Raw genomic sequence first — 25,476 nt, forward strand, 5'->3', positions numbered from 1 at the left:
AGCGTGTCATTTTTTTACTACAGTACGTACACAATAAAAACAAGACAAGCCCCAAAGATGGCTGAATTGTGTTTTTATTTTCACTTTCACCCTACTTAGAAACCTCTTAACTTTTTTTAGTACATTATATGGTACATTACATAGTACCAGTGAAAAATACAACTTGTCTCACAAAAAACAACAAGCCCTTAGGGCTATTTCAGACGACCATATATCGGCTCGGTTTTCACACCGAGCCGATATACGGTGTCCTTGTCTGCAGGGGGAGGAGGATGGAAGAGCCAGGAGCAGGAACTGAGCTCTCTCCCCCTTTCCACCATTTGCAATAGGAGGGGGAGCTATGGGGGTGTTCCTGCTCCTGGCTCTTTAATCCTCCGCGCCCCATGGAGACAAGGACACTGTATATCGGCTCGGCATGAAAACCGAGCCAATATACAGTCGTCTAAATAAGCCCTTAGACAGTTATTTTGGTGGCTAAATAAAAAAGCTATGTTTTTTGAAAGTGGCGAGGAAAAAAAAACAAAAGTGAAAAAAGGATCAGTCCTTAAGGGGTTAAAGGCTGGGACTGAATAACACTCCCTGGATGAGTGTTGACTGGATGACACCACATATCGTAATTGCGTAACACCACCATACCTTGACCGCTAACACTGCCATATTGTGATTAAATAATACCGCCATTCTGTGACTGGACATATACATTGACTAAATAATGCCACCACACTGTCTCTGAATGAAAAAAAAAATAAAACACACTACAAGAATACAAAAATCACCACCATTCTGTAAAGGTACTTTTACACGGGCGGACTGTTGGCCAAAAAATAAAAATAAATCAATCGCAATTTCGACCAACTGTGGTCTTGTGTAAAAACGGGACCCCACAGGGTAGTGAGAGAAATCGCTCATTAGTCGCTAGTCACTTTGTTTCAGTGAGCTAAAATGAAGTGACTACAGAGCAACTTCTTGCTCAGCATAAACAGGCAGTCGCTCATTTTTGAACAACTGCCTGTTCACAGTGAATGGGGAAACTGAGTGTCCATTTCCAGAATCCAAACTGCCTCGCATTGGATGGAGGAATACTCACCACTAGGTGTCAGTAGTATTGAACGTATGATCTGCAAATTCAGTCAAACTGTGTGTCTCTCTGATGTCAGCTGCAGGGCGTTCCTCTTGCTAATTTGGAGGAAGGAAGTGACGTTTGTATCATGCTAGTGTTTTAGCTGCTTTTTAAACCCTGTTTGTTTGCTGTTCCATGAGCTTGGATAAAGGCTATTTTTAGCTGAAACGCATCGCCTACATGGGACTTTAAGCTGGTCGCTTATTTGCAATGTTTTTAAACTGTCTGTGCACCGTCATGTGTTTTTGAATAAATATGAACTAGATTTTTTTCACCAGCACACGTTGGGAAGACCCTCTATTTTTCACTTGCCTTAAGGGTGCATTCACACGAGCGTAGGCGTATTTACGTTCGCACGTGCGCAGCGTATAATCGCCGGAAAGAACGTTTTTCGTCGATCATGACCAGAGCTAGAAAGCGTATTATCGTTTGTTCCTACTTTGCAAACTATCTTTTTGGCCATTGAATATGCGTTGGCGCGTATTTCGGTCGCATGTGTTCCGTTTTTTTTTTCGGGTTGCCGTTTTTACGTGCCGTAAAATCGCCCGTGTGAACGAATACATTGCAAACCAACGCCTCAGATGGTCACGTATATACGATTGGGCGCAAAAACGCGCCGTTTATGCGCTCGTGTGAACGCACCCTCAGGCATACTTAGACGACTGTATATCGGCTCGGTTTTCATGCCGAGCCGATATACGGTGTCCTTGTCTGCAAGGGGGGGGGGGGGGGGGAGGATGGAAGAGCCAGAAGCAGGAACCGAGCTCCCACCCCTTCCCACTATTTGCAATGGGAGGGTTGGGACGGGGGCGGAGCTAAGTGCTGATACCTAGCTCCGCCCGTCTCACCCCCTCCTATTGCAAATAGTGGAGAGGGGGCGGGAGCTCAGTTCCTGCTCCAGGCTCTTTCATCCTCCTCCCCCTGCAGACAAGGACACCGTATATCGGCTCAGCGTGAAAACCGAGCCGATATACGGTCGTCTGAAATAGCCCTTAGATACTAAGTCTCCCACAAAATAACTAGCTCACCCACACAGGACATACATGATCCTCTGATCACAATGAAAGTTGTTCAAGAAGGGGGAAAAAAAAAAAAAAAAAAAACACGCTCCAACCATGGAACAATTGGCATCCACAAAGATTCTTCCAGCACTCGGGAAATTAAAAAAACTTGAGCTCCATTCAAAAGATTGTTTAAAAACATCATGTAGAAATGGATGATAAAACTAGAGAGGAACACGTTGACCTGTTTCAAGCCGCGCATTCCGGGCTCTTACTCACGTAGTTTCCTCCTTGCAAGCATACGTTTAAAAGCATATGCCACATCCTTATGTATGATTGATAATTAAGTGACAAGTAATCTGTTCGTCAATTAGCTATAGCTAACCTATACATAACAGCAAGTCATAGTGATGCTTCCATTAAAGAGTCAATAAATTTACATTGAGTCCTATAATCCAACAAAGCCTCTGTTGTGTAACTTGGTTTCCTAGTCAACCCAATGAGGCCTATTATTAACCCTTTAAACACTGAGACGGTGACCGGCAAGGTGCTGGAGGGCAGGTATGTGTCGCCTAGGATGCTCTCCTATGCTGCCTTGGGGAGCGCTTGGGCAGATGCATGCCACCGAGCAGCCTGGGCTCGGTGGAGGAAGCCGGCAGTATAGTGTTAGTAGCATTAAGCCACTAACACGTTGTAGTATGTAAGTGGCTCCAAGCCACATAATCCGGGCCGGCTTTTCCTGGAGTGACCAAAGTGAAGGGTGGGATGGTCACTCCCACGTACCAGGTGGGGCTGGTACCAGGCCTTATAAAGCCTGGGCCTACAGGGCCAGGGGGAGAGCTGAGACCTTTGCAGGTCTGAGAGTCCTGGCTGGCTGTGTGCAGGAGCCATTTGTTTACCAGTACGTAGACAGGGACGCTACATGTTTAGTAAGTGCTCGGACGAGCAGGATTTACGTTATGTTTGCCTGATGTTAAGGCCTGTATTTTGCTTTTGTTTGCTTGGAAATAAACCCAGGCAAAGCCTGGACTAAAGACTTTATCCTATGTGTCACTGTCTCTGACTGCTTATGCCCAGGTTGCTACCGATCCTAAACGCTAATCCCTCACAACACCAATGACCCAAAAAGACTCTAGATTCCCTGCATGTCTTGTGGCAAAATGTTGGGACGCTGCAGATATGAGGCCTATTAACCCTTTGTACTGCTGCTCCTGAATACCTATTGGATGCCACCGTTTGACCTCATTGAATTAGGGTTCGGGAGTGACCTCAGATATGTACTGACACTCCTGTATATTAACCAGATCACTGCTGCATAGTATTCTAGCTCATACAAAATCTCTAACTGATAGATGTGTTACAACATAAGCCAGATGGCTGCTTCTAACATGTGAAAGAGAGAAAAAAAAAATCTCCCACGTCGTACACCAATAGCAAATCCAGGAATGGCATATTCTCCTTAGACATGTTAAAGGTAAAATGAAGATTTGTGCCATTGTCGTTCACGCGGGAGACCAAGTCCAGCACGGCAGATAGGTGGCCCGCCAGATTATCAACAGGTCGTCTGTATCTGCTGTACCAAACAACAAAGAGTGTGGCTGCGAGTGAAGAGCCCCCTCTCTGGTAGTTTTGCTAGGAAGTCCAGCAGTGAGGGGGTTAAAATGAAGGGTATAAAAAAAAATAATTTTTTAGCTGGCCTGGCGCCGCCCCGGAATGGAGCCACCAGTGCCTGGGGGTAAATATAACCCTGAGTACAGCATTGAAGTAGAGAGAAATGGCAAAGCATCGGCAAAGTAAGGATCTGCAAAGACTTATATAACTTGACTGATAATGCTGGACACAAATTATCTTAAGCCATTAAATACCTATTGTTATCTTAACACAATGAAACCCATTGTTAAGAAATTGAAAGGGTAAACCTCTCATTGTATGTCAAACACAGGACACATATTTGAGCTAAACCTTCCTCATTCTCTTGTCTGGGCAGCTAAGGAGAAAAGTTTTGCGGTAGTAAACACAATTGGAGGCGTTCAGATGGGTTTATGAAATTATTCAACCACTGCTGTTTATAGGAGTACGCCCTCATTCTGAAAGCTTCTGTCATTAGTTGAACAAGATAGAGATAAAGAGTTAACCCTTTCCAATCCTCTGTCTGACCTCTAAAGACATTATGATTTAAGGCTGTACAGCTCCGATGTTGGAAGACGTCCGTCGAGGTTCTCTTACTGTATATTGCCAGCCTCTCTGTTGTCGGAGCCTATCCAACGTGTTACCTCATGCAGTACTGGCTTTAGCCAGCAGATAGCGCCGTCGTATAAAGACAGAAAAAGAGTAAGCCCCCTAGGAAAACCAGGATACAAATTGGATTGGAAAGGGTTAAGGCTCATTTACACGCAATGATCGTTTAAAATTCTTTCAAATGGGCAAAAGTGAGCGCTGATTGCTACTTGTAAACACGAAGCCATCGTGCAGTATTAATTCTCTTCTCGTTTATTACCAAGTTTCATCCTGCATAATAATAGTCGTTATTCGTTCACTTGTCGTTGGGTTTAAATGTCATTTTTCAGTCTTTCAGGCAACTTGAAACTACATGTTATATGAAGTTACCTGTTCTCCACGGGCTCGCGGATTGTTACAGCATAGTTTTTGCAGTCTGCACCAGGCCTGAGAATCAAATTGCCGAAATTTTCATCCTTTATGAGCATCTCCGAAGCTTGTTGGCGAGTTACATTGTAAAAGCACCTTTAAAGAATGAAACAAGTTACTAAAGTTTAATGAAACCAATAAGTATAAAGACTTTTGACCATAGTGATGTAGTATGGTATATTATAGGATTCTTACCGGAGAAGAAATCTAGCAAAAAACAAAAAAAATGTTCACGGATTTGTTATAAAAAGGTCTATGGACCCAACTAATGCTAAACATACAGCTAGGTCATTCTGTTGTATGCTCATTATGAACATTCCCATCAATGAAAGACAAATCAAAAAGGCTGATATGGATAAGGAATGCCATTCCTCTTGACAGCGAAAACGTAACAAAGGGTTTGGTAACTGGTAATTATTATTATTAGGTAATTCTTGCCTGAGGAAGGACCCTGCGAGGTCTGAAAGCTTGCTGTAACATCATGTATTTTTGTTATGCATTAATAGGTCTCATATCTACAAGATTACTTGGTTTCTCTTACTGAGAACAATTACATCTTGAGAGTTACTAATTGAGTTCACTGTAGGAATGACCGAAGTCTAAAGGTCTTTTTACGTTGTAAGGCTGTCAGGCGCTTCAGCATCCAATAACCGTCCTAGCGATAATCGCTCCTGTGTTTTCACGCAGAAGAAAACATTGTAGACAGCTTTTAAAAGCTCATGTCCACGGGGAAAATCAGATCCGCTGCAGATTCTCCATGGAGAATGGGTCCCTCCTGCCCCGCGGACATGAGCGCTGAAAAGGAGAATAAATAAGAATTAACTCACCTCCCATCCGCTCCGTTTCTTCTCTTCGCGGCGGCGTCATCTTCTCTCGTCGCGGCCGGATCTTCTTTCTTCGGCTCGGCAGATGTGCATGATGACGTCGGTGACGTGCCCCGCGCATGCGCCGGGCCGAAGCAAAATGATCCGGCCGCGACTGAGAGAAGATGGCTCCGCGCCGAAGAGAAGAACCGGAGCGTGTGAGTAAAATATGATTTTTGTCTCCCGCGGATCCGGACGACTTCCATAGGCTTCAATAGAAGCCCGCGGGAGCCGTCCCCGCGGGAGACCCGCATGAAAATGGAGCATGGTCCAGATTTTTCCATGCTCCATTTTTTTTAAAATCACTTTTATTGACCATCCGCGGGTATTTATCTACCCGCGGGTGGTCAATGCATCCCTATGGGGCACGGATCCGCGGGCGGGAGAAGAGTTAAAATCCGCTGCGGATTTTAATTCTTATTTTGCCCGTGGACATGAGCCCTAAGGCTTTCCCTAATATTGTTTTATGTGTAGATGTAGCAAAGTTTAACTTGAGAGTTAACACAGAAGCGATGATTACTCAGTGAATGGGGGTGGGCGGCCCAGAACAATCTCCCGCCTGCCCATCTCCATTCACAGTAAACAGGCCGTCCTTTATAGATGAATGACAGTCTGTTTACATAGGCTGAAAGTCATTAGATTTTTAGGCCTGCACAAACTGAACAATGAATGAATTACTGTTTATTATTCAGTCGATGCGACGATTTACGCAGTGCGATCATTGTTCAGATTCCCATGACCCAGCGAATATGTAAGAGGAATGGGCCATGTTAAAGGGTCCTAAGTAGGGATGAGCGAGCGTACTCGGAAAAGCACTACTCGCTCGAGTAATTTGCTTTATCCGAGTATCGCTGTGCTCGTCCCTGAAGATTCGGGTGCCGGCACGGAGCGGGGAGCTGCAGGGGAGAGCGGGGAGGAAGGGAGGGGAGATCTTTCTCTCCCTCTCTCCCGCTCGCTCTCCCCTGCTCCCCGCTGCGACTCACCTGTCAGCCGCAGCGGCACCCGAATCTTCAGGGACGAGCACAGCGATACTCAGATAAAGCAAATTACTCGAGCGAGTAGTGCTTTTCCGAGTACGCTCGCTCATCTCTAGTCCTAAGGCTTTGTTCATAGATTGATTTTGGCTCAATTCACTCCACCTGGATCCCCGAAAAACAGTATCCAGACAGAATCTTAAGCGTCCATTACTCAAACAAAGACTAATAAGGTCTCCATGTGTTCCTGGCATTTGTGCCGGACAGAATAGCATAGTCGATTACTAGAAACAAATGGAAACTTGCTCAAACAGCCCTTGGCTCCATCCAGAGCTCTATCTAGATCCCGTTTTTTGGTGATCCAGATGGAACCAAGAGACCAAGTCCCAGAAGGGATCCGAAAACATGAATAAAGAGTCCCTTTTTAAATTGCTGACCTTTAGAAAAAAAGTGTTCTCTTTCTTTGCCCATGTTTTTTTTTTTGTTTTGTTTTTTTTTAAAGCCAAGTGCAATCTGTATGTATAGGGTCTCACATACTGATTGCCGCAATATGGATCAAAGCCTTTAACTACACGACCATTACCGAACAGCCAACTGTTAACACTTTTGGAATCATTGGTCTCATCTAAGCCACGCAGCGACTGTTATGTGAGGACTTACCTTGATTCTTTTTTTAATTTTAATATATCTAAGTGAGGTCTCAAGTCCTGCAGTTATATCCCACAAAATCAGAAATTTTGCAAACAACTTTTAGGATTGATTTAGAATTTGCTAATTTTGAAAGCTACAAGTGAACTCATTTAAAAAGGATTTTCCTAAATCTTGATTATATCTTACAAAATCACTAAAAATTAACATATTGGCACATACTCTCATAAGCTCTGCTGATGGTTTTGCAATCCACTGTCTGTACTGGTTTGCTGGGCTTCATCAGTGATCATCACTAATATGTGTCATGCCTGACTTTTGGCCAATCAGTTCTGCCTTCGTGGTGATATCACTACAGAAAGCATGTGATCATTGCAGCGATGCGGTTTCAATAACTTTTGAGATGTGTGAGCAGCATATATCTTTGTGCTACACTGTTTCTGTAACTTCCATTCACTTTTATGACAGTTACAGATACAGCATAGAACAGCCAGTTCCGCTATATTCATAATTCCAGTTACCTAAAACAGGGACGGTAAACCCCAGTTTTAGAGGTAGTACTGAATCCCAGAGGTGGGATCTGCATCAGACATATCATGTGGATATGCCATAAATATCTGGAACAGAAACACCTCTTTAATATGTTTTTTTTTTACTTTTGAGTATGTTTTCAATAAACTTACATTACGTCTTCATATGTTGAAGGAAGAACTGGAGAAGGTGTGCAAGGAGAAGGAATTGTCTCTTCGAAAGATTCTGATGCTCTCCTTGAGGATTCATTTTCCAAGACCTCTTTTAGCCGAATTATTTGCCCAGGTAACAAAGTTAAAGAAGTTGGAACAGATAGCTGCAGGAAAAAATATATATACAGAGAGCTCATTTTGGTAGAAAAACACATGCATGTGAATAAAAGTAGTGCTACAATGAACTATGTAGAAAATGACTTGCATTCTGGATTTAGGGAGGGGGGGATGTAACACTGCAATACTAGATTATAATTAGAGATGAGCGAGCATACTCGCTAAGGACAATTACTCGAGCGAGCATTGTCCTTAGTGAGTACCTGCCTGCTCGGAAGAAAAGATTCGGGCGGGGAGCGGCGGGAGAGAGCGGGGAGATCTCGCTCTCCCCCTCCCCCCCCCCTCCCCGCTTTCCCCTGCTCACTGCCGCAACTCACCTCTCACCCCGTGCCGGCAGCCGAACCTTTTCTTCCGAGCGGGCAGGTACTCGCTAAGGACAATGCTCGATTGAGTAATTGTCCTTAGAGAGTATGCTCGCTCATCTCTAATTATAATATACTGTATCAAAATAGTCACAATATAAATGGTGCGGAACACTTAGCATATTGTGCGTATACTCGAAAAGGAAGGTTTGACCAAGTAACCAATATTCTGCCAAATCTTGCCTAGGCAAGGAAACTTAGGTAAGAAAAACCACTACGTTCCAGAATTTTACATCGTAGTGCTGAAAAATATATATCAGCATAGTGTAGATGAGCATTAGGCTAGTTGCACACGAGTGTTTTACTGTGGCTATTTTGCCACGATAAAATTGCGACCGTCTGAATGCATTGGATTAAAATGCATTTGTTCAGATGGGTGATTTTCCGGTGCGTAACATTGGCCGCCCGTAAAAGATAGGACTTGTCCTATCTTTTGCCTTAATACGCAGGCCGTTCCCGTAGACTCCTATGGGAGCCGTCAGCAAAGGGGAGGAGCTCCCTCACCATCCCCTTTCCTAGCCAGCAGTGGGCGGAGAGGGGGAGGGAGTTTAACAGCACTAGTTCTGCTAAGCTCCTCCCTTTTCCGGCAGCTGGAAAGGGGCGGAGAAGGGAGGGGGAATTTAGCAGAGCAGACAACGGTATTCCGGGCTGCAGCATATATACACCGCACCCCGGCCATCTGAATGGGTGAGAAAACAGGAGATGCAGTTGCGACTGCCTCTTGTTCATGTAAATTTCAGGCAGCGATGCGGGCGGCCCCAGATCACAGCGCCCATGTGAAAGAGCCCTTAGGGTGGTTTCACACAGGCTCACCCTGCTCCACACTTGATTCCACTATGGTATATTGTGATAGTGATGACAGCTGCAGTCTTCATATGGTCTGTGCTACCTGGATATAGATCAGTGTAACCCCTACTCAGACTCCCTCGGGATTTATGCCTAAAACTCTTTCATCCGGTCCAAATTACATGACTATGAAAATGGAACGTTCTCCCAGCAAAGCCATAAGGAAGTGCTCTGACAGATTTCAATCCTTGGCAAAGCAAATCTAATTTTCAAGCAGCGGAGCAGTTGCTAGTCAAGCAATTGCCTATGACATTATTTGACATAAAAGTAGCTGTAGCATATATTTATTTCCAAAATGTTGAGCAGTTAGCAGTCAAGCAATTGCCTATAGCTTATTGAAAAGTAGCCGTAACATGAATTTGTATTTCCAAAACCATGGTGTGGTTGCCAGTTGAACATTTGCTCAAAGCATTATGAGCAATTGAAGGTCAATCTATTGTATATAAGCTTTGCCGCTTATTTGCATTTCAAAACTGTTGAGCCGTTCTGATATTTTAGATAATGCTACAAGCAATCACTCGACTGTCAACTTGGCAATTTAGGATGAAGAGAGACAATCACTGAACCAACAACTACTGAAAGGGCAATTTAGGAAGAAGTGACAATCACTTGACCAATAACTACTGAAAGGGCAGTTTAAGAGGGAAGAGAGAGGCAGTCACTTGACTGACAACTGCTGAAAGGGTAATTTAGGAGGAAGACAAACACTTGTTTGATCAACAACTAAGAAAAGGGCAATTTAGGAAAGAGCGACAATCACTTGACTAACAACCGCTGAAAGAGCCATTTAGGGGGAGGGACAGACACTTAAAGGGGTTGTCCCGCAAAAGCAAGTGGGGGTAAGCACTTCTGTATGGCCATATTAATGCACTTTGTAATATACATCGTGCATTAAATATTGGCCATACAGAAGTTATACACTTACCCCCTCCGATGTTGGCGTCCCCGTCTCCATGGCGCCGATCAAAGCCGCCTTCTCCCTGGATTAGACGCGCTTGCGCAGTCTGCCCTCTTCTGTCCAGCTCTGGCATGCTCGCGCCGCAGAGGTCTTCTGCACATGCGCAGAAGACCTGTGCGGCGCGAGCACGCCGAAGCGGCCCCTTCAGTGGGACAGAAGAAGCAGACTGTGCAAGCGCGTCTAATCGAGGGAGAAGAAGGCTTCGGTCGGCGCCATGGAGACGGGGACGCCAACACCGGAGGGGGTAAGTAAATAACTTCTGTTTGGCTCATATTTAATGCACGATGTATATTACAAAGTGCATTAATATGGCCATACAGAAGTGCTTAACCCCACTTGCTTTTGCGGGACAACCCCTTTAACTGACAACTGCACAAAGGGCAATTTAGAAGACAGAGATAATCGCTTGAATGACAACCTCTGAAATGGCAATTTAGGAGAAAAAAGTAAAGCAATAACCGATAACCACTGAAAGCACAATTTAGGAGCGAAGAGAGACAATTGCTTAACTGACAACTGCGGAGTTGATGACAGCGCACTACACTGGACAGGATTGGCGATATAACACTATTTTGTAAACAGGAGGACACTGCAGTGAGTTTCAGAGCCATACAGGCTCCTTTGTTAGACTTTGTCAGAAGGGATGAAGTTTCTCCTTATGGAGGAGACTTATAAGACCAAGCACACTCCTCTGGGAAATTTATGCAAATAGGAAGATAGAGCAATGCCTCTCCAGCACCTCCTATTGGAAGGCAACATTCCTGCAAGTCAATGTCTGACATTTTAACTAGTCTTGTAACAATGACTGGGAATATAAGCCAAAATCAGAGTCTTCCCCAGGAGGAAAAGATAACCATGTACAGACAGATTATTTCGGGGTTTTTGCCCCTCATCAGTGTACAGTAAGTTGCTGGCTTGGCTAGTGAGAGGCCTAAGACGTGGGTCAGAAAGGATAAAGTTTTCCTTAGAGCACCAAGTAAGTGTTAGGAGACTTATAAGGTCATCCATGCTTCCCTGGGAAATAGCCCACTGTAGAAAGGTGATCCTGAAGCCATTGTTAGGCCTCCAGATGCCATAGCCACCCACCTGCAACCCACGATCTCGTCGCAGAGGGCCGATGGCTGACAGAAGGAACTACTTCCCTCTGTTAGCGTGTTAGATGTCGAGGTGTCATTGACATCTAAGGCAGGGGCGTAACTAAAGGCTCAGGGGCCCTGATGCAAAACGTGAGCTGGGGCCCCCCCTCTATCTGTTTTTGTACCCGTACCCATACCTAATCCATGCTGCACAGAGACATAACTTGAAGCTTCTGGGCCCCAATGCAAAACCTGTAACAGGGCCCCCAACTATAATGCTTTATTCATAGTACTGGGCTCCCAATATGGAGAAGAGAGGCCTTATGGGCCCCCTAAGGTTTCGGGCCCAGGTGCAACTGCATCCCCTGCACCCTCTATAGTTACGCCCCTGATCTAAGGGGTTAAACATGTGCAATTAGAATTACATCAATTCTGGTCCTGAGAACTGCAATCCAGCTGTCATCGGACAGCTGAGCTCCTGTTGTGCCCGGCTCCTGCTTGCGTCCTAAAAAGGCGCTTGCATTGGAAGACTTGTTAGTGGCCACTGTGAAAAAAAGGAATATGGGCAGTCCCTAATGGGTTAATATTCACACTGTCTTTGCTATATTTGCTTCGTAGTTGATTTTTATTATTAGGTGCCTAAAAGCAGCCATTTTGAGCTGACTCATCTCTCTGAATGGAATTAGTGGGATTATGGGCGGCCAATATAATTTATACCAGTTCTGAGATCTTCCAGAAACATTTACTTCCATATGTGTGAAAAGCTGTGTATGCTTTTACTAGCTGCCAACTTTCTGCACTTTCCCTTCTTCAGGGCATGGACCTTGACTGTAACAAGGGGGCATCCTTTATGTTTATCAGATTGGTTTCTACACCAACATAGAAGGGGGTTCTTTACTGTAAGAGCAGTGAGACTATGGAACTCTCTGCCTGAGGACGTGGTGATGGTGAATTCGATAGAAAAGTTTAAGAGGAGCCTGGACGCCTTTCTGGATGTAACAATATTACATGTTATAGTGACTGGCTACTTCAGAAGGGTTGGTGATCCGAGAATTATTCCGATTGCCAGATTGGAGTCAGGAAAGACTTTTTCCCCTAAAATGAGGAAAATTGGCTTCTACCTCATTGGGCTCTTTTTTTTGCCTTCCTCTAGATCAATATTAGGAGGTAATAGGCTGAACAAGATGGTGCTTGAGAAAGGTGTGAGTATACACCGAAATGCGTTGTACTGTATCTGATGTACATGTGTATGTTTCCCATTAAATTCTGTCTATTCTACCATCAACTTGGTTTAGGCGATTTGGCACGGCTACAAAGGAAGCCTCTATTATCCAATGGACGCCCCTCTCCTCAGTAAGTACTGATTATTCAATATTCACTAGCACTTTCGTATGAGCACGGATCTTTTTTATTGATTACTAGATAGACAATGTCTTCCTTTCAGCCTTACACACTATGTTACTATGACAATTTTGAATACTATGCTGATCAAATTTGGTTTAGTTGAACCATGGGGGTCCAGGAATTGCAGCTATATGGTGAATGGAATATGCATCTACGTTATGGAGTTATGAGACATAAATCCTAGAGAACAACATGATATTAGTGTGTAGTGACTCAGAACAATAGAACCCCTCCATAACTGTATGCATGCATTTGTCTATGTAATGTCAGGGTCTTCTGTATTGCATAGCTGCAGCACTGAAAGAGTTAACTGTCTGGTATGTGAGCTGACTGTCTGAAAAATGTATCTGTTTGTTTGTCATGTAACCTTGTGATATATATGTGGATGCAAGGAGCATGAGAGAGGAGAGAGTCGAGAGGGGTTCTGTGTTCTTTCTAGTTCTGCAAGAGAACCACACAGGCACCTTCAGCCTGTGTGGCCCAGAATGGAAGAGGCCGAAAGGAGTCCCCAGTTTGCCCTGGGCCTGCTATATCCAGGAGACGTAAAAGTACCCCTTCCATGCTAAAAGAGTGAGAGAATGAGGAGCCGCCATGCAGCGCATCCTTTTTCAAAATGTGACTGTTGACCGGTAGAGAGTGTAAGAGAAGAGAGAGTGTTGCCGGGACCAGGACCCACAGATAACAAGGGCTGTGGTTTCTCCTGTTCACCCGTGAATGTGCCGGGACCAGGACCCATAGATAACAGGACTGGTTTCTCCTGTTCACCCATGAATCCTCCCTGTTACACCACTTTGAAGTTTGCACTGTGTTTTCCTGCTGGCGTGTATTTGCAAGTTGTGCCAAGTAAACCAGCTTCACCGACCATTCCCGGCTTGGCGCAGAATGTTAACTCCCTATGTGTGGACTCTTTATTGCCAAACAAATGGATTCACAGCAGAGGATGGAACGGTGGCGTCAGATGTGACATAAAGGGCTAAGGTAATCCATCATTGGGTTCCCCTGTTTAATAACCTGCCCCCGGTCCCTTGGACATTTAGCAGGTTGACCTCCGGGTGGGAGGCAGTAGACGCACCATGACAAGCTCCTAGGCTTGGGTGCACTCCTCGGATGCTGCAAGTGCAAGCCTTGTTATGGTCACTTGAGAAGAATCTTTATATCTTATATTGTTTTGAGGACATCAAGGGTAAATACAGTCCATGAACAACTACTGTAGTCATACGTTATTTCTTGTATACCTGAGACACGGTCAGAATAAAACCTTTCCACTCCTCAGCATCTTCTGCGGTTTCAGTCTGCAAGATCAATCAAAACACATATTTACTCAGACCAAATTCATTCATGCACATTTAGATTTAATCGCTTTGAATTTTGTTCACCTCTAATAAAATTTGACATCCTCAACGCTTGCAGAGAATGGAAAGGAAGCCTCCCAACAGAGGCCACTGCTGTGCCAATAACACAAAGTTTTGGCATATGGCCTAGGAATGTATGTATATTAAATTCTTCTGGGATGAACTGCTATATAATACTTGCAGATTTTCCAATCAAACCAATATCACAGACTGCAGAGGTGTGTTTACTAGTGGAAGCCATATGGCCACACCATGCAATACTTTTCTTAGGTACCCTTCATTCAGGTGGATTTGCACACACGAAATTTGTGAGCACAATACACAAAGAATATACCCATTGATTTTAGTGGGTTCCTTCACATACCCGTATTTTTCCTTCACATTTTGGTCGTGTGAAAAGAAAATTGCAGTATGTTATATTTTTCAGTGTATTTGCGCACCAAAGGTCCCAATAGAAGTTAATGGGGGGGGGGGGGGGTACACAAATGTGCGCGCAATACACAAGAAGATGTGTAATATGCTGCGGAATTCCGCTGGGAAAGAACAGATCCGTAACTCATTAGATGAATTAGCCATTTCACTTGCTGCGTCTTTGTTTGCCGGGTGCAAATGAACATGCCCTGCTGGAGCAAAATGTACAGTGAAATACACCGATACACGCTCAAAAAAGCCTCGTTTGGTGCGCAGAAGAGTTTCGGTGAGGGCTACGCAAATGTGCATATGCTGGTGTGAAGGGGACTTAGGGAGACCCTGTTCTTCACTAGAAAGACAATATAATTTAGATGGATTGCTAACGAATATCCCTCAATAAGTCAGTGGACGAAGCTGGTGAATATAGCTATCCCATTAAAAAAAACAAAAAACAACTGTATATTTAAATAAGAATTGACCCCCCAAAATTCTTAAAGATACGGGATGCATGGTGCTTGTCTCCCTTAACCCTTTCCAATCCACTGTCTGACGTCTGAAGACATTATGATTTAAGGCTGTACAGCTCCGATGTTGGAAGACGTCCGTCGGGGTTCTCTTACTGTATATTGCCAGCCTCTCTGCTGTTGGAGCCTATCCAATGTGTCACCTCATGCAGTACTGGCTTTAGCCAGTAGAAAAAGAGTAAGCCCCCTGGGAAAACCAGGGTACAAATTTACAAATTGGATTTGAAAGGGTTAAAGAGTTTGTGTCTTTACAATACATTTTTTTTAGCAGCAGGCCATGAGAGAAAAATCAAAAAACTACAAATGACTTCCCCTGTCTTTGGCATCCCGGGACCCAACTGAGTGGCTCACGCTGCTCCATCCATCAGTGCGGATGGCCGCCAGAAGTTACAGAATCACTGTCCCAAACTCCTGGCATCATGGCGCCCAGGATGTGAGTGCTAATATCAGGAGTTCGGAAGGCAACGCGGTGGCCCCTGATTGGCCGCAGTGGTCACCTGACTTCCAGTGTCCGTTTGTACCAGGAACAGGGCAGTAGGTGCCACTCAGCTAGGTCTTGTGAGGCTGAAGACAGGTGAATACGCTGGTTTTTTTTTAATTTTTGTTTGTGTCACGCCATTAAAACATTTTTTCAACCCTATTAACCCTTCCCAATCCAATTTCTATCCTGGTTTTCCTAGGGGGCTTACTCTTTTTCTGCCATTATAAAATGGCGCTTTCTGCTGGCTAAAGCCAGTACTGCATGAGGTGACACGTTGGATAGGCTCCGACAGCAAAGAGGCTGGCAATATACAGTAAGAGAACCCCGACGGATGTCTTCTAACATCGGAGCTGTACAGCCTTAAATCATAATGTCTTCAGAGGTCAGGCAGTGGATTGGAAAGGGTTAACCTTACTTCGTTCTATTTCCCTGAGATCTAGCCTTTCCTCTAGACTTGGCGCACTTAGATGGCATAGACAATAACCCAAGTGCTGTAAAGTTGACAATATTGTCACTATATTTGAAACCCTTGACAATATATGTATAATTCTCCTTATGTTTTTCTCAGCACCGTAACAATAAGTACTGCTATCTGCTTGTAAAACACAAGACGCTTTTCGAAAAGACACTTCTTTCTTGATCATAGCTGTGATAAAAGGAGAAATGCCTTTTGGAAGACGTCTGACTGTAGAGATGGTGTTACACGGTACCTACCATGTGCAATTTTATGGATGCTATTTAAGTCATTTGACAGTTTGAGCACCTGAAAAGCTTCAAGCTAAACCCGGGGTAGAGAGAAGAGGAGTGGTGTGTAGTAGTGGAGTCGGAACAGGTAAGTACTAATAGTGGGCTGCATTGCCATTTCCGGGACTCCCATATATCAGCAGAATAAGGGACCCTTGAGTGGTACTTTGGAAATAAATACATAAGGTGAAGAGGTGTCAAGCTCTTTTCAATGTAAGGTTATAGAAGTAGTGAAACATTTGGCTGTATCAGCAACTTACATGACCCACAATGAAGAGAGCTACATACAAGCATGGTCTCTTCCTCTGCACAATGTGAACGTAGAAGGACACCCCAATTTTCTTTCAGGTAGGAGTCCTGAAGGTGGAACTTGTACCTATCAGACATTCATGGCATTTAATTGCGACATGCCATAAATGCCTTAGATATTAATACCCCTTTAAGTTTGATTTGTGGCTTTTGGGATTGGCTTAAAGGGGTTGTCCCGCGAAACAAAGTTGGGGTATACACTTCTGTATGGCCATATTAATGCACTTTGTAATGTACATCGTGCATTAATTATGAGCCATACAGAAGTTATTCACTTACCTGTTCCGTTGCTAGCGTCCCCGTCTCCATGGTGCCGTCTAATTTTCAGCGTCTAATCGCCCGATTAGACGCGCTTGCGCAGTCCGGTCTTCTCCGTGTTGAATGGGGCCGCTCGTGCCGGAGAGCTGCTCCTCGTAGCTCCGCCCCGTCACGTGTGCCGATTCCAGCCAATCAGGAGGCTGGAATCGGCAATGGACCGCACAGAAGACCTGCGGTCCACCGAGGATGAAGATCCCGGCGGCCATCTTCGCAAGGTAAGTAAGAAGTCACCGGAGCGCGGAGATTCGGGTAAGTACTATCCGTTTTTTTTTTTCAACACATGCATCGGGTTTGTCTCGCGCCGAACGGGGGGGCTATTGAAAAAAAAAAAAACCCGTTGCGGCGCGGGACAACCCCTTTAACTTGACAATGTGGCTATCGGACCAGAAAAGCTTCTGCATCGCCGCTCCATAGAATACAATCTAAACTACTTTGTGCAACAGTGGAAGGCCTGACCTTTAAAGTCGAAAAGGCAAACAATAATACATATCTTGTGTGATAATGTTAAAGGGGTGGTCTCGCGAAACCAAGTGGGGGTATACACTTCCGTATGGCCATATTAATGCACTTTGTAATGTACATTGTGCATTAAATATGAGCCATACAGAAGTTATTCCACTTACCTGCTCCGTTGCTAGCGTCCTCGTCTCCATGGTTCCGTCTAAATTCGCTGGCAGCTTGCTTTTTTAGACGCGCTTGCGCAGTCCGGTCTTCTCCATTCAGCACGAGCCGCTTCAGTGTGCTCCCCGCTACAGCTCTTCTGCGCATGCGCAGACGAGCTGTCACTGCTCGGGAGCGCGCTGAAGCGGCCATTCTGCACCATCCTCTGTTAGAGGAAGGTGCAGAAACTGGAGCTGCCCAGCGGAGAAGCCCAGCCCAGCCCAGCCGCCCCGAGAAGCCTCCCAGGTAAGTGATGGGTCGGGGGGCTGCCGCTGCGCCGGGGGGGGGCTGTCGCTGCGCCGGGGGGGGGGGGCTGTCGCTGCGCCGGGGGGGGGGGGCTGTCGCTGCGCCGGGGGGGGCTGCCGCTGTGATGGGGGGGCTGTCGCTAGGCCGGGGGGGGGGCTGCCGCTGCGCCGGGCTGCGCCGGGGGGGCTGTCGCTCGGCCGGGGGGGGCTGCCGCTGCGCCGGGGGGGGGCTGTCGCTAGGCCGGGGGGGGCTGCCGCTGCGCCGGGCTGCGCCGGGGGGGCTGTCGCTAGGCCGGGGGGGGGCTGCCGCTGCGCCGGGGGGGGCTGTCGCTAGGCCGGGGGGGGCTGTCGCTAGGCCGGGGGGGGCTGTCGCTGTGATGGGGGGGCTGTCGCTAGGCCGGGGGGGGCTGCCGCTAGGCCGGGCTGCGCCGGGGGGGCTGTCGCTAGGCCGGGGGGGGCTGTCGCTAGGCCGGGGGAACTAGCGCTGGGCTCCGGAACCTAGCGCTGGGCTCCGGGGCCTTCACCTGGGCTGAGGGTCTAGCGCTGGGGAGCCGGGGGCTAGCGCCGGTTACCTGCTGTCTGGTCGGCGGCTGCGGGGCGTCTGGTCGGCGGCTGCGATGCGTCCGGTTGCCATGGAGACACAGCTGGCGGCGTCTCGGGAGCGCGCACGTCGGGCTGCAGCGAGCGACGGGGAAAGAGCCGGCGGCCATCTTGAGGAAACTTTTATAAGTTGCTGAAACGCTGGAACGGTAAGTACGAACCAGCTAGAAATGTCATTTACAGGGGGGCTTTGTAATGTATGTTTAATGGGGGGGACTGGGCAAAAAAAAAAATTAACTGCTTCCTCGAGACATCTCCTTTAATTGAATTCCTTGGGTATGACTGTTTTCTAAATGTTACGTAACAGACCAGACTTCATAAAGCAATAAAAAAGACTGCCATGAAGAATAATGCCATTGTTTTGTGACGCTGCGCAGCCATAGTAGGCTCATTCTTCAGGGGAAGAAGCCGTAAACATTCTGCTATTTATTTGCTAAATACAGATTGCCGTCTGTTATGTCATGTAACTTACCTTTATGTACACTTCCTCATTTCGTAACTTCAGTATAACCTCTGGCAATTCCTTCTGGTTGGGATATTTGTCTGTCGCAGATGACAAATACTGAAGGTCTATGCTATCAGCAGACTGTTAAAGATAAGCAATATAGTTACATATAGGATATATATAGAAATCCCATTAACCTTAGCAATTCGGCAAATAGAAGAAGCATCTGAACCTGCTGGATGAATCAGTATATAGTACTATAGCCAAATGCAATTAGGAAAATTTAACGTGGAGTATGGAAGGTTTCAAATCTGCATCCAGCTGAAGGTTCCATCACAGATCCGATTCAAAATACCAGAAGAAAAAGTGCTGCATGCAGTGCTTTTTCTTCTGTCCAAGAACCCGAGCAGCTAGGCGGAAAGCGTGAGGACCCCATTACAGTCAATGGGGCCCGTCCAGTGCTATTCAGTTCCATCTAGAGATGGAACCGTTCATCTGCGGGAATTCCCTTGTCTTGCTCCCCGACCAGGGCAGGAAAGTGGAACCTCCAATGCAGGTGTGGACCCACTGGGCTAACCAACCAGACTGGTTTCTATACCAGACTGGGTGACTGGCAGCTGATCCCAGCAAACAAGAGTACCAATAAAAGGGTAACTGATCCTAAGGTAAGTAGGGAGATGGAAGGGGTCCTGCTTATAAGCAAGGTAATCGCCCCGATAAGGGCGGCTCCACGCTGGAACCTATGGACTGACTAGCCCTAAAAGAAGACAGGGATGAAGTACTGAAACACAGAAACGAAGACACTGCACGGAACTAACTTTCTGCAGAGATGAGAATGAAGGACAGACAGAAAGGAAATAGACACACATACAGGATACAAGGTAAAGGTACAAATGGGACAAGCAGACAAAAATCAAAATAGACTTAAACAGTCCAGAGAGAGAGATAACCTAGCAGTGGAATGCCCAGAGGAAACACCAATGCTAAGGCAACCAGGAAGTGCATCAGCTCAGTTTAAATAAGGAAGTAATTGCCCATTAGTCCCACAGCTGAGCTGAGAGACAGAGGACTGGTTAACCCTCTCAGTGCTGGATGAAAACAGACATCGATTCCAAATGCACAGGAATTGCAGAATGATGCTTGCGGCTGCCCTAAACCAGAAGAGGGCAGCAGACATGAGTAGCAGACCTTACACCACCCTAACCTTGGTAATATGTAAGGGCCTTTTTTCATAAGCAGATGATTGTGAATGAATGCAACGTATCTCTCTGTGTAAATGAGAGAGGTGTTGCTGACAGCGACAAAACAGTAAGACTGTTCATCTCCCATACCATTAATGTTAATTGCCACTTGTTATATGGCTCAGACTGCATCATCTGAAAGGACCCTTATTTTTAAACAAACTACAGGATACTGACATTTTATGCCCAGGAAATCATTGTTTTCTTTAAAAAATGTAGCAGGTATATGGTTCTACATGCATATACGTATGGTGAGGTGCACTACTAGTTGATGCGTCATACTTGTCACTATTTTGTCCTACTAGTGATAAATGTTTCCACCAGGTCTTACTGTTCTGCCATGCTTGCTCCCGAAGTTTTCTGACAGTTCATTATGTTTTGTTACTAGTTATTGATGTATCCTAAAAGTTAATAATGTATTGAACCAGTCCTGGATATGTATTTTCCAGTTATTCATGAGTCTTACTAGTTATTGTTATGCTCTACCAGTTATTGATGTATCCTATCATGCCAACATATTCTAGTCAATTATGACATAGATTTAACTTAGTTTATAGTGCTGTAGGGACGTGACAGGGAGCATGGAGATGTATCGGCTGTAGGTATGTGACAAGTTCCCTTTAAAGGGGTTTTGTCATTACAACAAAACTTTGTCCATCCACTGGGCCCGGCCTAAAATAAAAAAGAAAGATGGCATACTCGCCTGTCCTGGAGCTCTGGGATGCAGCTGCGACCAATCAGAGATGAAAAACACACTGCACTTTAATTGAGCTGTCTACCCGGAAGTCACTGGTGGCGCCTCTCGGCTGTGTCCTGAGGCTCCAGAACAGGTGAGTATGACCTCTTTTTATTTTAGGCCAATCCCAGTGGGTGGACAGGGTTTTGTTGTAATGACAAAACTTCTTTAATCCTTTACTGACCGTCGATACGCCTTTTGACGACCTCACTAGATCAGCGTTTTTTCACATCAATTGGCAGCCCCACTGTGGAATAAAGCCGCGGGATCTGTGCGGGTAATAGCTCCTGCTATTGGGTGCTGGAGGTAGGCGATAACCTGGAGCTGTCATGAGGGGTTACGGTGAGCCACCCCCGATCACGTGATCGCCATTATCCAATCGATAACAGCGATTGCACAAGAGTGTAAAAAAAGTTAAATTAAGTTAAAGTTTCAGCTCCCCTCAAGGATCATATCCATGAGGGGTGCTGAAAGTACTCCCCTCCGTCCTCCACGATGACCCGCAGCGTTCTGGCCCTTCTAAGACCTGATGTCATTTGCTTCACATGTGTACCAGACAGAAAATGTCGGACTCATGCTCAGAAGGCCGTGGAACCTTGGAGATTTAAAATCTGCCTGCTCCCTGCTAGCATGAGTAGCCAAAAGCAGGGATCTGTCACCGCGGACCGCTGTTTGTGGTTTCCGGTCACATGATCCCCATTATCCAAAGGATAAAGGTGATCATGTGAAGTAAAAAAAGTTTAAAAAGTTTAAGTTTCAGCTTCCCTCACGGATCATATTCATGAGGGGGGATGAAATTATGTACCTAAGGCCCCCGGATTTATCTGCGGACCTCACCCAAAGTGGCAGACACATGCGCAAAAGCCGCAGATTGTTGAAGTAATTTAAAATCTCCCTGCTGCTGGCTACCAAACATAGCCAAGAGCCTGGAGATTTCACAGGGGGCCGTGGTATGCGATCCCTGGTCACATAATCGCCGTTAACCAATGGATAACGCCGATCATGTAAAAGTAAAAAAAAGTTAAAAACTTTCACCTCCTGTCACGGATCCAATCCATGAGGGAAGATGAAATTCCTTACCTAAGGTCTCTGGCAATGTCCCCTGATGGGATCTTTATCCATGGACCTTTCCCCAGCTTTGGGCGAATGCGCCCGTTGGCAAAGTGATGGACGCAAGCGCAGAAGCGGGGGAGGGCCTAGGAAATTTAAAATCTCCTTGCTTCTGGCTACTAAAGTAGCCAAAAGCCTGGAGCAGTGACCGAGGCCTGCAGTGAGCGGTCCCCGGTCACCGTTATCCAATGGATAATGACGATCACTTAAAAGGTAAAAAAAGTTGAAGCTTAATCTACCCTCATCGATTGTAGGGGTAGCTATCATTCTGATACCTATGAGCCTTTGTAATCTTGGCTTGGTGTAGAAAACAAAACGTTTCTCAAAATGTTAATAATTAATGTTACATTTGTACGTCTCTTAAATGATTAAACAAAAATTAAAGTTTTTCCAATGTGCTTCCAGAATAAAGTAAACAGATGGAAATATATATACATATATCATCAAAAATTTGTATAGTATGCTTGCACTTGAAAATGTGAAAAAATTAATTCTCACAGCGGGACCCGAGCGTCTGCAGAGAGCAGCGCGGAACTCACCTGCTCCCGCAGCCTGTCTGCAGGCGGCCATATTTCTGTCAGTTTCGTCACTAGAATTTTTAAAAAATGTATTTTCCTTTCTGGAATTGAAATGCAGGCCTTTTGCTAACGGCAGCTTGTGGTTAAACGAGGATTTCCCATCTTAAATGTAAAGATGACCGCATAAAGTACTGAACTAAAGTCACGCACACAAGCATAATACATAGCCCTCTGAGCCGTGCAATGTCATAGACTTTATGGGTTCCTGCTGGACCCAAATTTCAAACAAAAATGCTCTTTTCTGTCTGATTCCATATGAAAAAAAAAAAAAAATCTACATTTCATTGGAGGCGGTATTAAATGTGGTTGTAGATTATTTTAAAAAAAATGGCTCCCTTCTTCCAGAAACTGTACAGTTTTTGCCCAAAGGTTGTGTGCAGTATTTCAGCTCAGCTCCAGTGAAAGAGTTTGCAACTTGCCACTAAAACTAGGACCTTATACAAGTAGTGTTGTGTTACTAAACACCACAGCACTCTGGGTCAGGAAAGGGTATGGTTTCTCCATAGGGAGAGCAACTACAAGGTGTGAGGAGACTTATAAGCCATCGATGCTCCTTTGGGAAATATGGATGGAACAATGCCTCTGCAGCGCCACCTATTGGAAGGCTGCATTCCTGCAATTAGTTTTTAACAAGCCTTACAATGACTGTGAAGTCTGAGCCAACGCTAGAATACCTAGAAGGTGTGAGGAAAAAAGCTCACAATTCCCAGTCATTGTTACAGGGCTTGTTAAAAAAAAGTGCTGCTGTCCAATAGGTGGCGCTGTAGAGGTATTATTCCATCTTCCCATTTGTAGATTTTTCTCAGAAACAACAATCTAGCCCCCTCCATTGATCAAACACGAATGACAGATCCTATGCTGTGGTAAAAAGTTCAGGTTGTTTTTCTTTGGGCAAGTAATTAACATTTCTCTTTCTAACATTCACAGGTGTTTTTTTAAATTTACCTTAGGAGGATAATACTATCGTAAGGCCCAAAATTCGCTCAAAAGCCGTCTTTTGAGCGATAATCGTTGTGTAACTGATACTATTATTCCAGTTGTATCCTGCTCCCTGAAGACAGGCGGGGTATGAAGAACAGAGCGGTCCAGCTGCGTTCTGCATACTCCGCTCCGAGCACTCGGCTGCATGACAGCCGGGCGCTCCGAGCAGAGAACAGCTGCATGCAGAAAACAAGTGGCCCCGCTTGTCTTCTGCATTCTCCACTTGGAGCGCTCAGCTGTATAACAGCCGGGAGCTCCGAGCAGAGAACAGCTGGATGCAGAAGACAAGCAACCCCGCTTGTCTTCTGCATCCCCTGTTCGGAGAGCAAAGTGATCACTCAACGTTTGAGCAATCACCTTGCGCTTAAAGGCACACAACGATGATCGCTCAAAAGTCACTTGAGTAACATCTTTTGAGCGATAATCGTTGTGTCTAAATAGGCCTTAGGCCAGCTGCACACGGCCGTGACGGGCTCCGCCGCGGAATTCCGCGGCAGAGCCGTCACGGCGCCCCCTAGAGACCACCAAACTTACTGCGGATCCGGCGTCCTCGCTCCCGCATGATGCTTCGGCGTGACGCGCCGCAGCATCATGTCACACGCCGGCCACGTCACATGACACGCCCAACACGTCACATGACGCGGCCGGCCGTGTCATATGACGCGCTGGCGGTAGGCGGAGAGGCGATTTCACGCTATCTTCCGCTGTGCTACAGCGGAAGATAGCGTGAACGGACGGCTTCCATTGACTGTAATGGAAGCCGTCCGCGCATACACCCGCGGCAAATAGAGCATGCCGCAGGTGAGGACGGGAGATTTCACGGTGCGGAATTCCGCACCGTGAGCCCTGAGCTATTCGGTTTAATAGAACCTAATAGCTGCGGGCCACGCAGCGGAGTTCCGCCGCGAATTACGCGGCGGAAATCCGTCCGTGGGAAGGAGGCCTTAAGCCTCCATTCATATGTGTTTACAGTTCTGGTGTTTTTTTATTGTTTGTCTCCATCCTCAAAGCCGAACAACAAAAATACATATCAGACCCGAAAGGCGCAAAACGGACTCCATTGACTATGATGGTACCCGTTTTTGCTTCCAGCACTTTCCTAGACAAATCCGCACTGGAGGCTCTGAACAGAGCTTAAAACACAGATGTGAATTGAGCTTAAAGGGGTTGTCTCGCGAAAGCAAGTGGGGGTATACACTTCTGTATGGCCATATTAATGCACTTTGTAATATACATCGTGCATTAAATATGAGCCATACAGAAGTTATTCACTTACCTGCTCCGTTGCTAGCGTCCCCGTCTTCATGGCTCCATCTAATTTCGCTGGCTTCTTGCTTTTTTAGACGCGCTTGCGCTGTGCAGTCTTCTGCCTGGTGAATGGGGCCGCTCGTGCCGGAGAGCTGCTCACCGCGTCGTCATCGTAGCTCCGCCCCATCACGTGTGCCGATTCCAGCCAATCAGGAGGCTGGAATCGGCAATGGAACGCAAGGAAGGAGAAGAAAATCCACGGTGCACCATGGGAGAAGACCCGCGGTCCACCGTGGGAGAAGACCAGCGGTGCCATCTTTAAAAGAAGAATAGAAGAAGCTGCAGAACGCTGATGCAGGTAAGTGCAATGTGCTTTTTAAAAACTAACCTATGCTTTCTTTTTAACAGGGCAGAATGCGGGGGTAAGTGAAAATTTTTTTTTTTCGCTTTCGCCGCGAGACAACCCCTTGACAAACTGTAGGATTCCATAAGTAAGCGATCAGCGAACACCACAGTAGCTACTGCACAAGTGCCTATCTATTCAGCTGCATTTTGTTTCTGCATGACCAGAGTTACAAAAAAAAAAATGTTGCTTTTTTGGCATGATTTTTTAAAATCCACTAGTAAAACATTTAGGCTGGGTTCACACAGGGCGGAATTTTGCCGCGGCAAATCCGCCTGCGGCCGCTAATCCCGGAATTGGCCAGCCATGTGGATGAGATTTATCAGAAATCT

General features: G+C 45.9%; 1 protein-coding gene across 2 annotated transcripts in view; it reads right to left on the minus strand.

Annotated features, from left to right (window-relative positions):
* STAP1 (signal transducing adaptor family member 1) overlaps nucleotides 1–25,476 on the minus strand; it is a 63,639-nt gene that overhangs the window by 20,807 nt on the left and 17,356 nt on the right. For both annotated transcript variants that reach the window (XM_066574290.1, XM_066574289.1), the window contains exons 3-6: nucleotides 18,875–18,988; nucleotides 13,994–14,050; nucleotides 7,936–8,099; nucleotides 4,729–4,863 (exon numbers count right to left, since the gene is read on the minus strand). In XM_066574290.1, coding sequence (XP_066430387.1) covers nucleotides 4,729–4,863; nucleotides 7,936–8,099; nucleotides 13,994–14,050; nucleotides 18,875–18,988 — 470 coding nt within the window. The remainder of the gene's footprint in view (nucleotides 1–4,728; nucleotides 4,864–7,935; nucleotides 8,100–13,993; nucleotides 14,051–18,874; nucleotides 18,989–25,476) is intronic.

This window comes from Eleutherodactylus coqui, chromosome 7 (genome assembly GCF_035609145.1).
Source record: "Eleutherodactylus coqui strain aEleCoq1 chromosome 7, aEleCoq1.hap1, whole genome shotgun sequence".
Classification (NCBI taxonomy): Eukaryota; Metazoa; Chordata; class Amphibia; order Anura; family Eleutherodactylidae; genus Eleutherodactylus; species Eleutherodactylus coqui.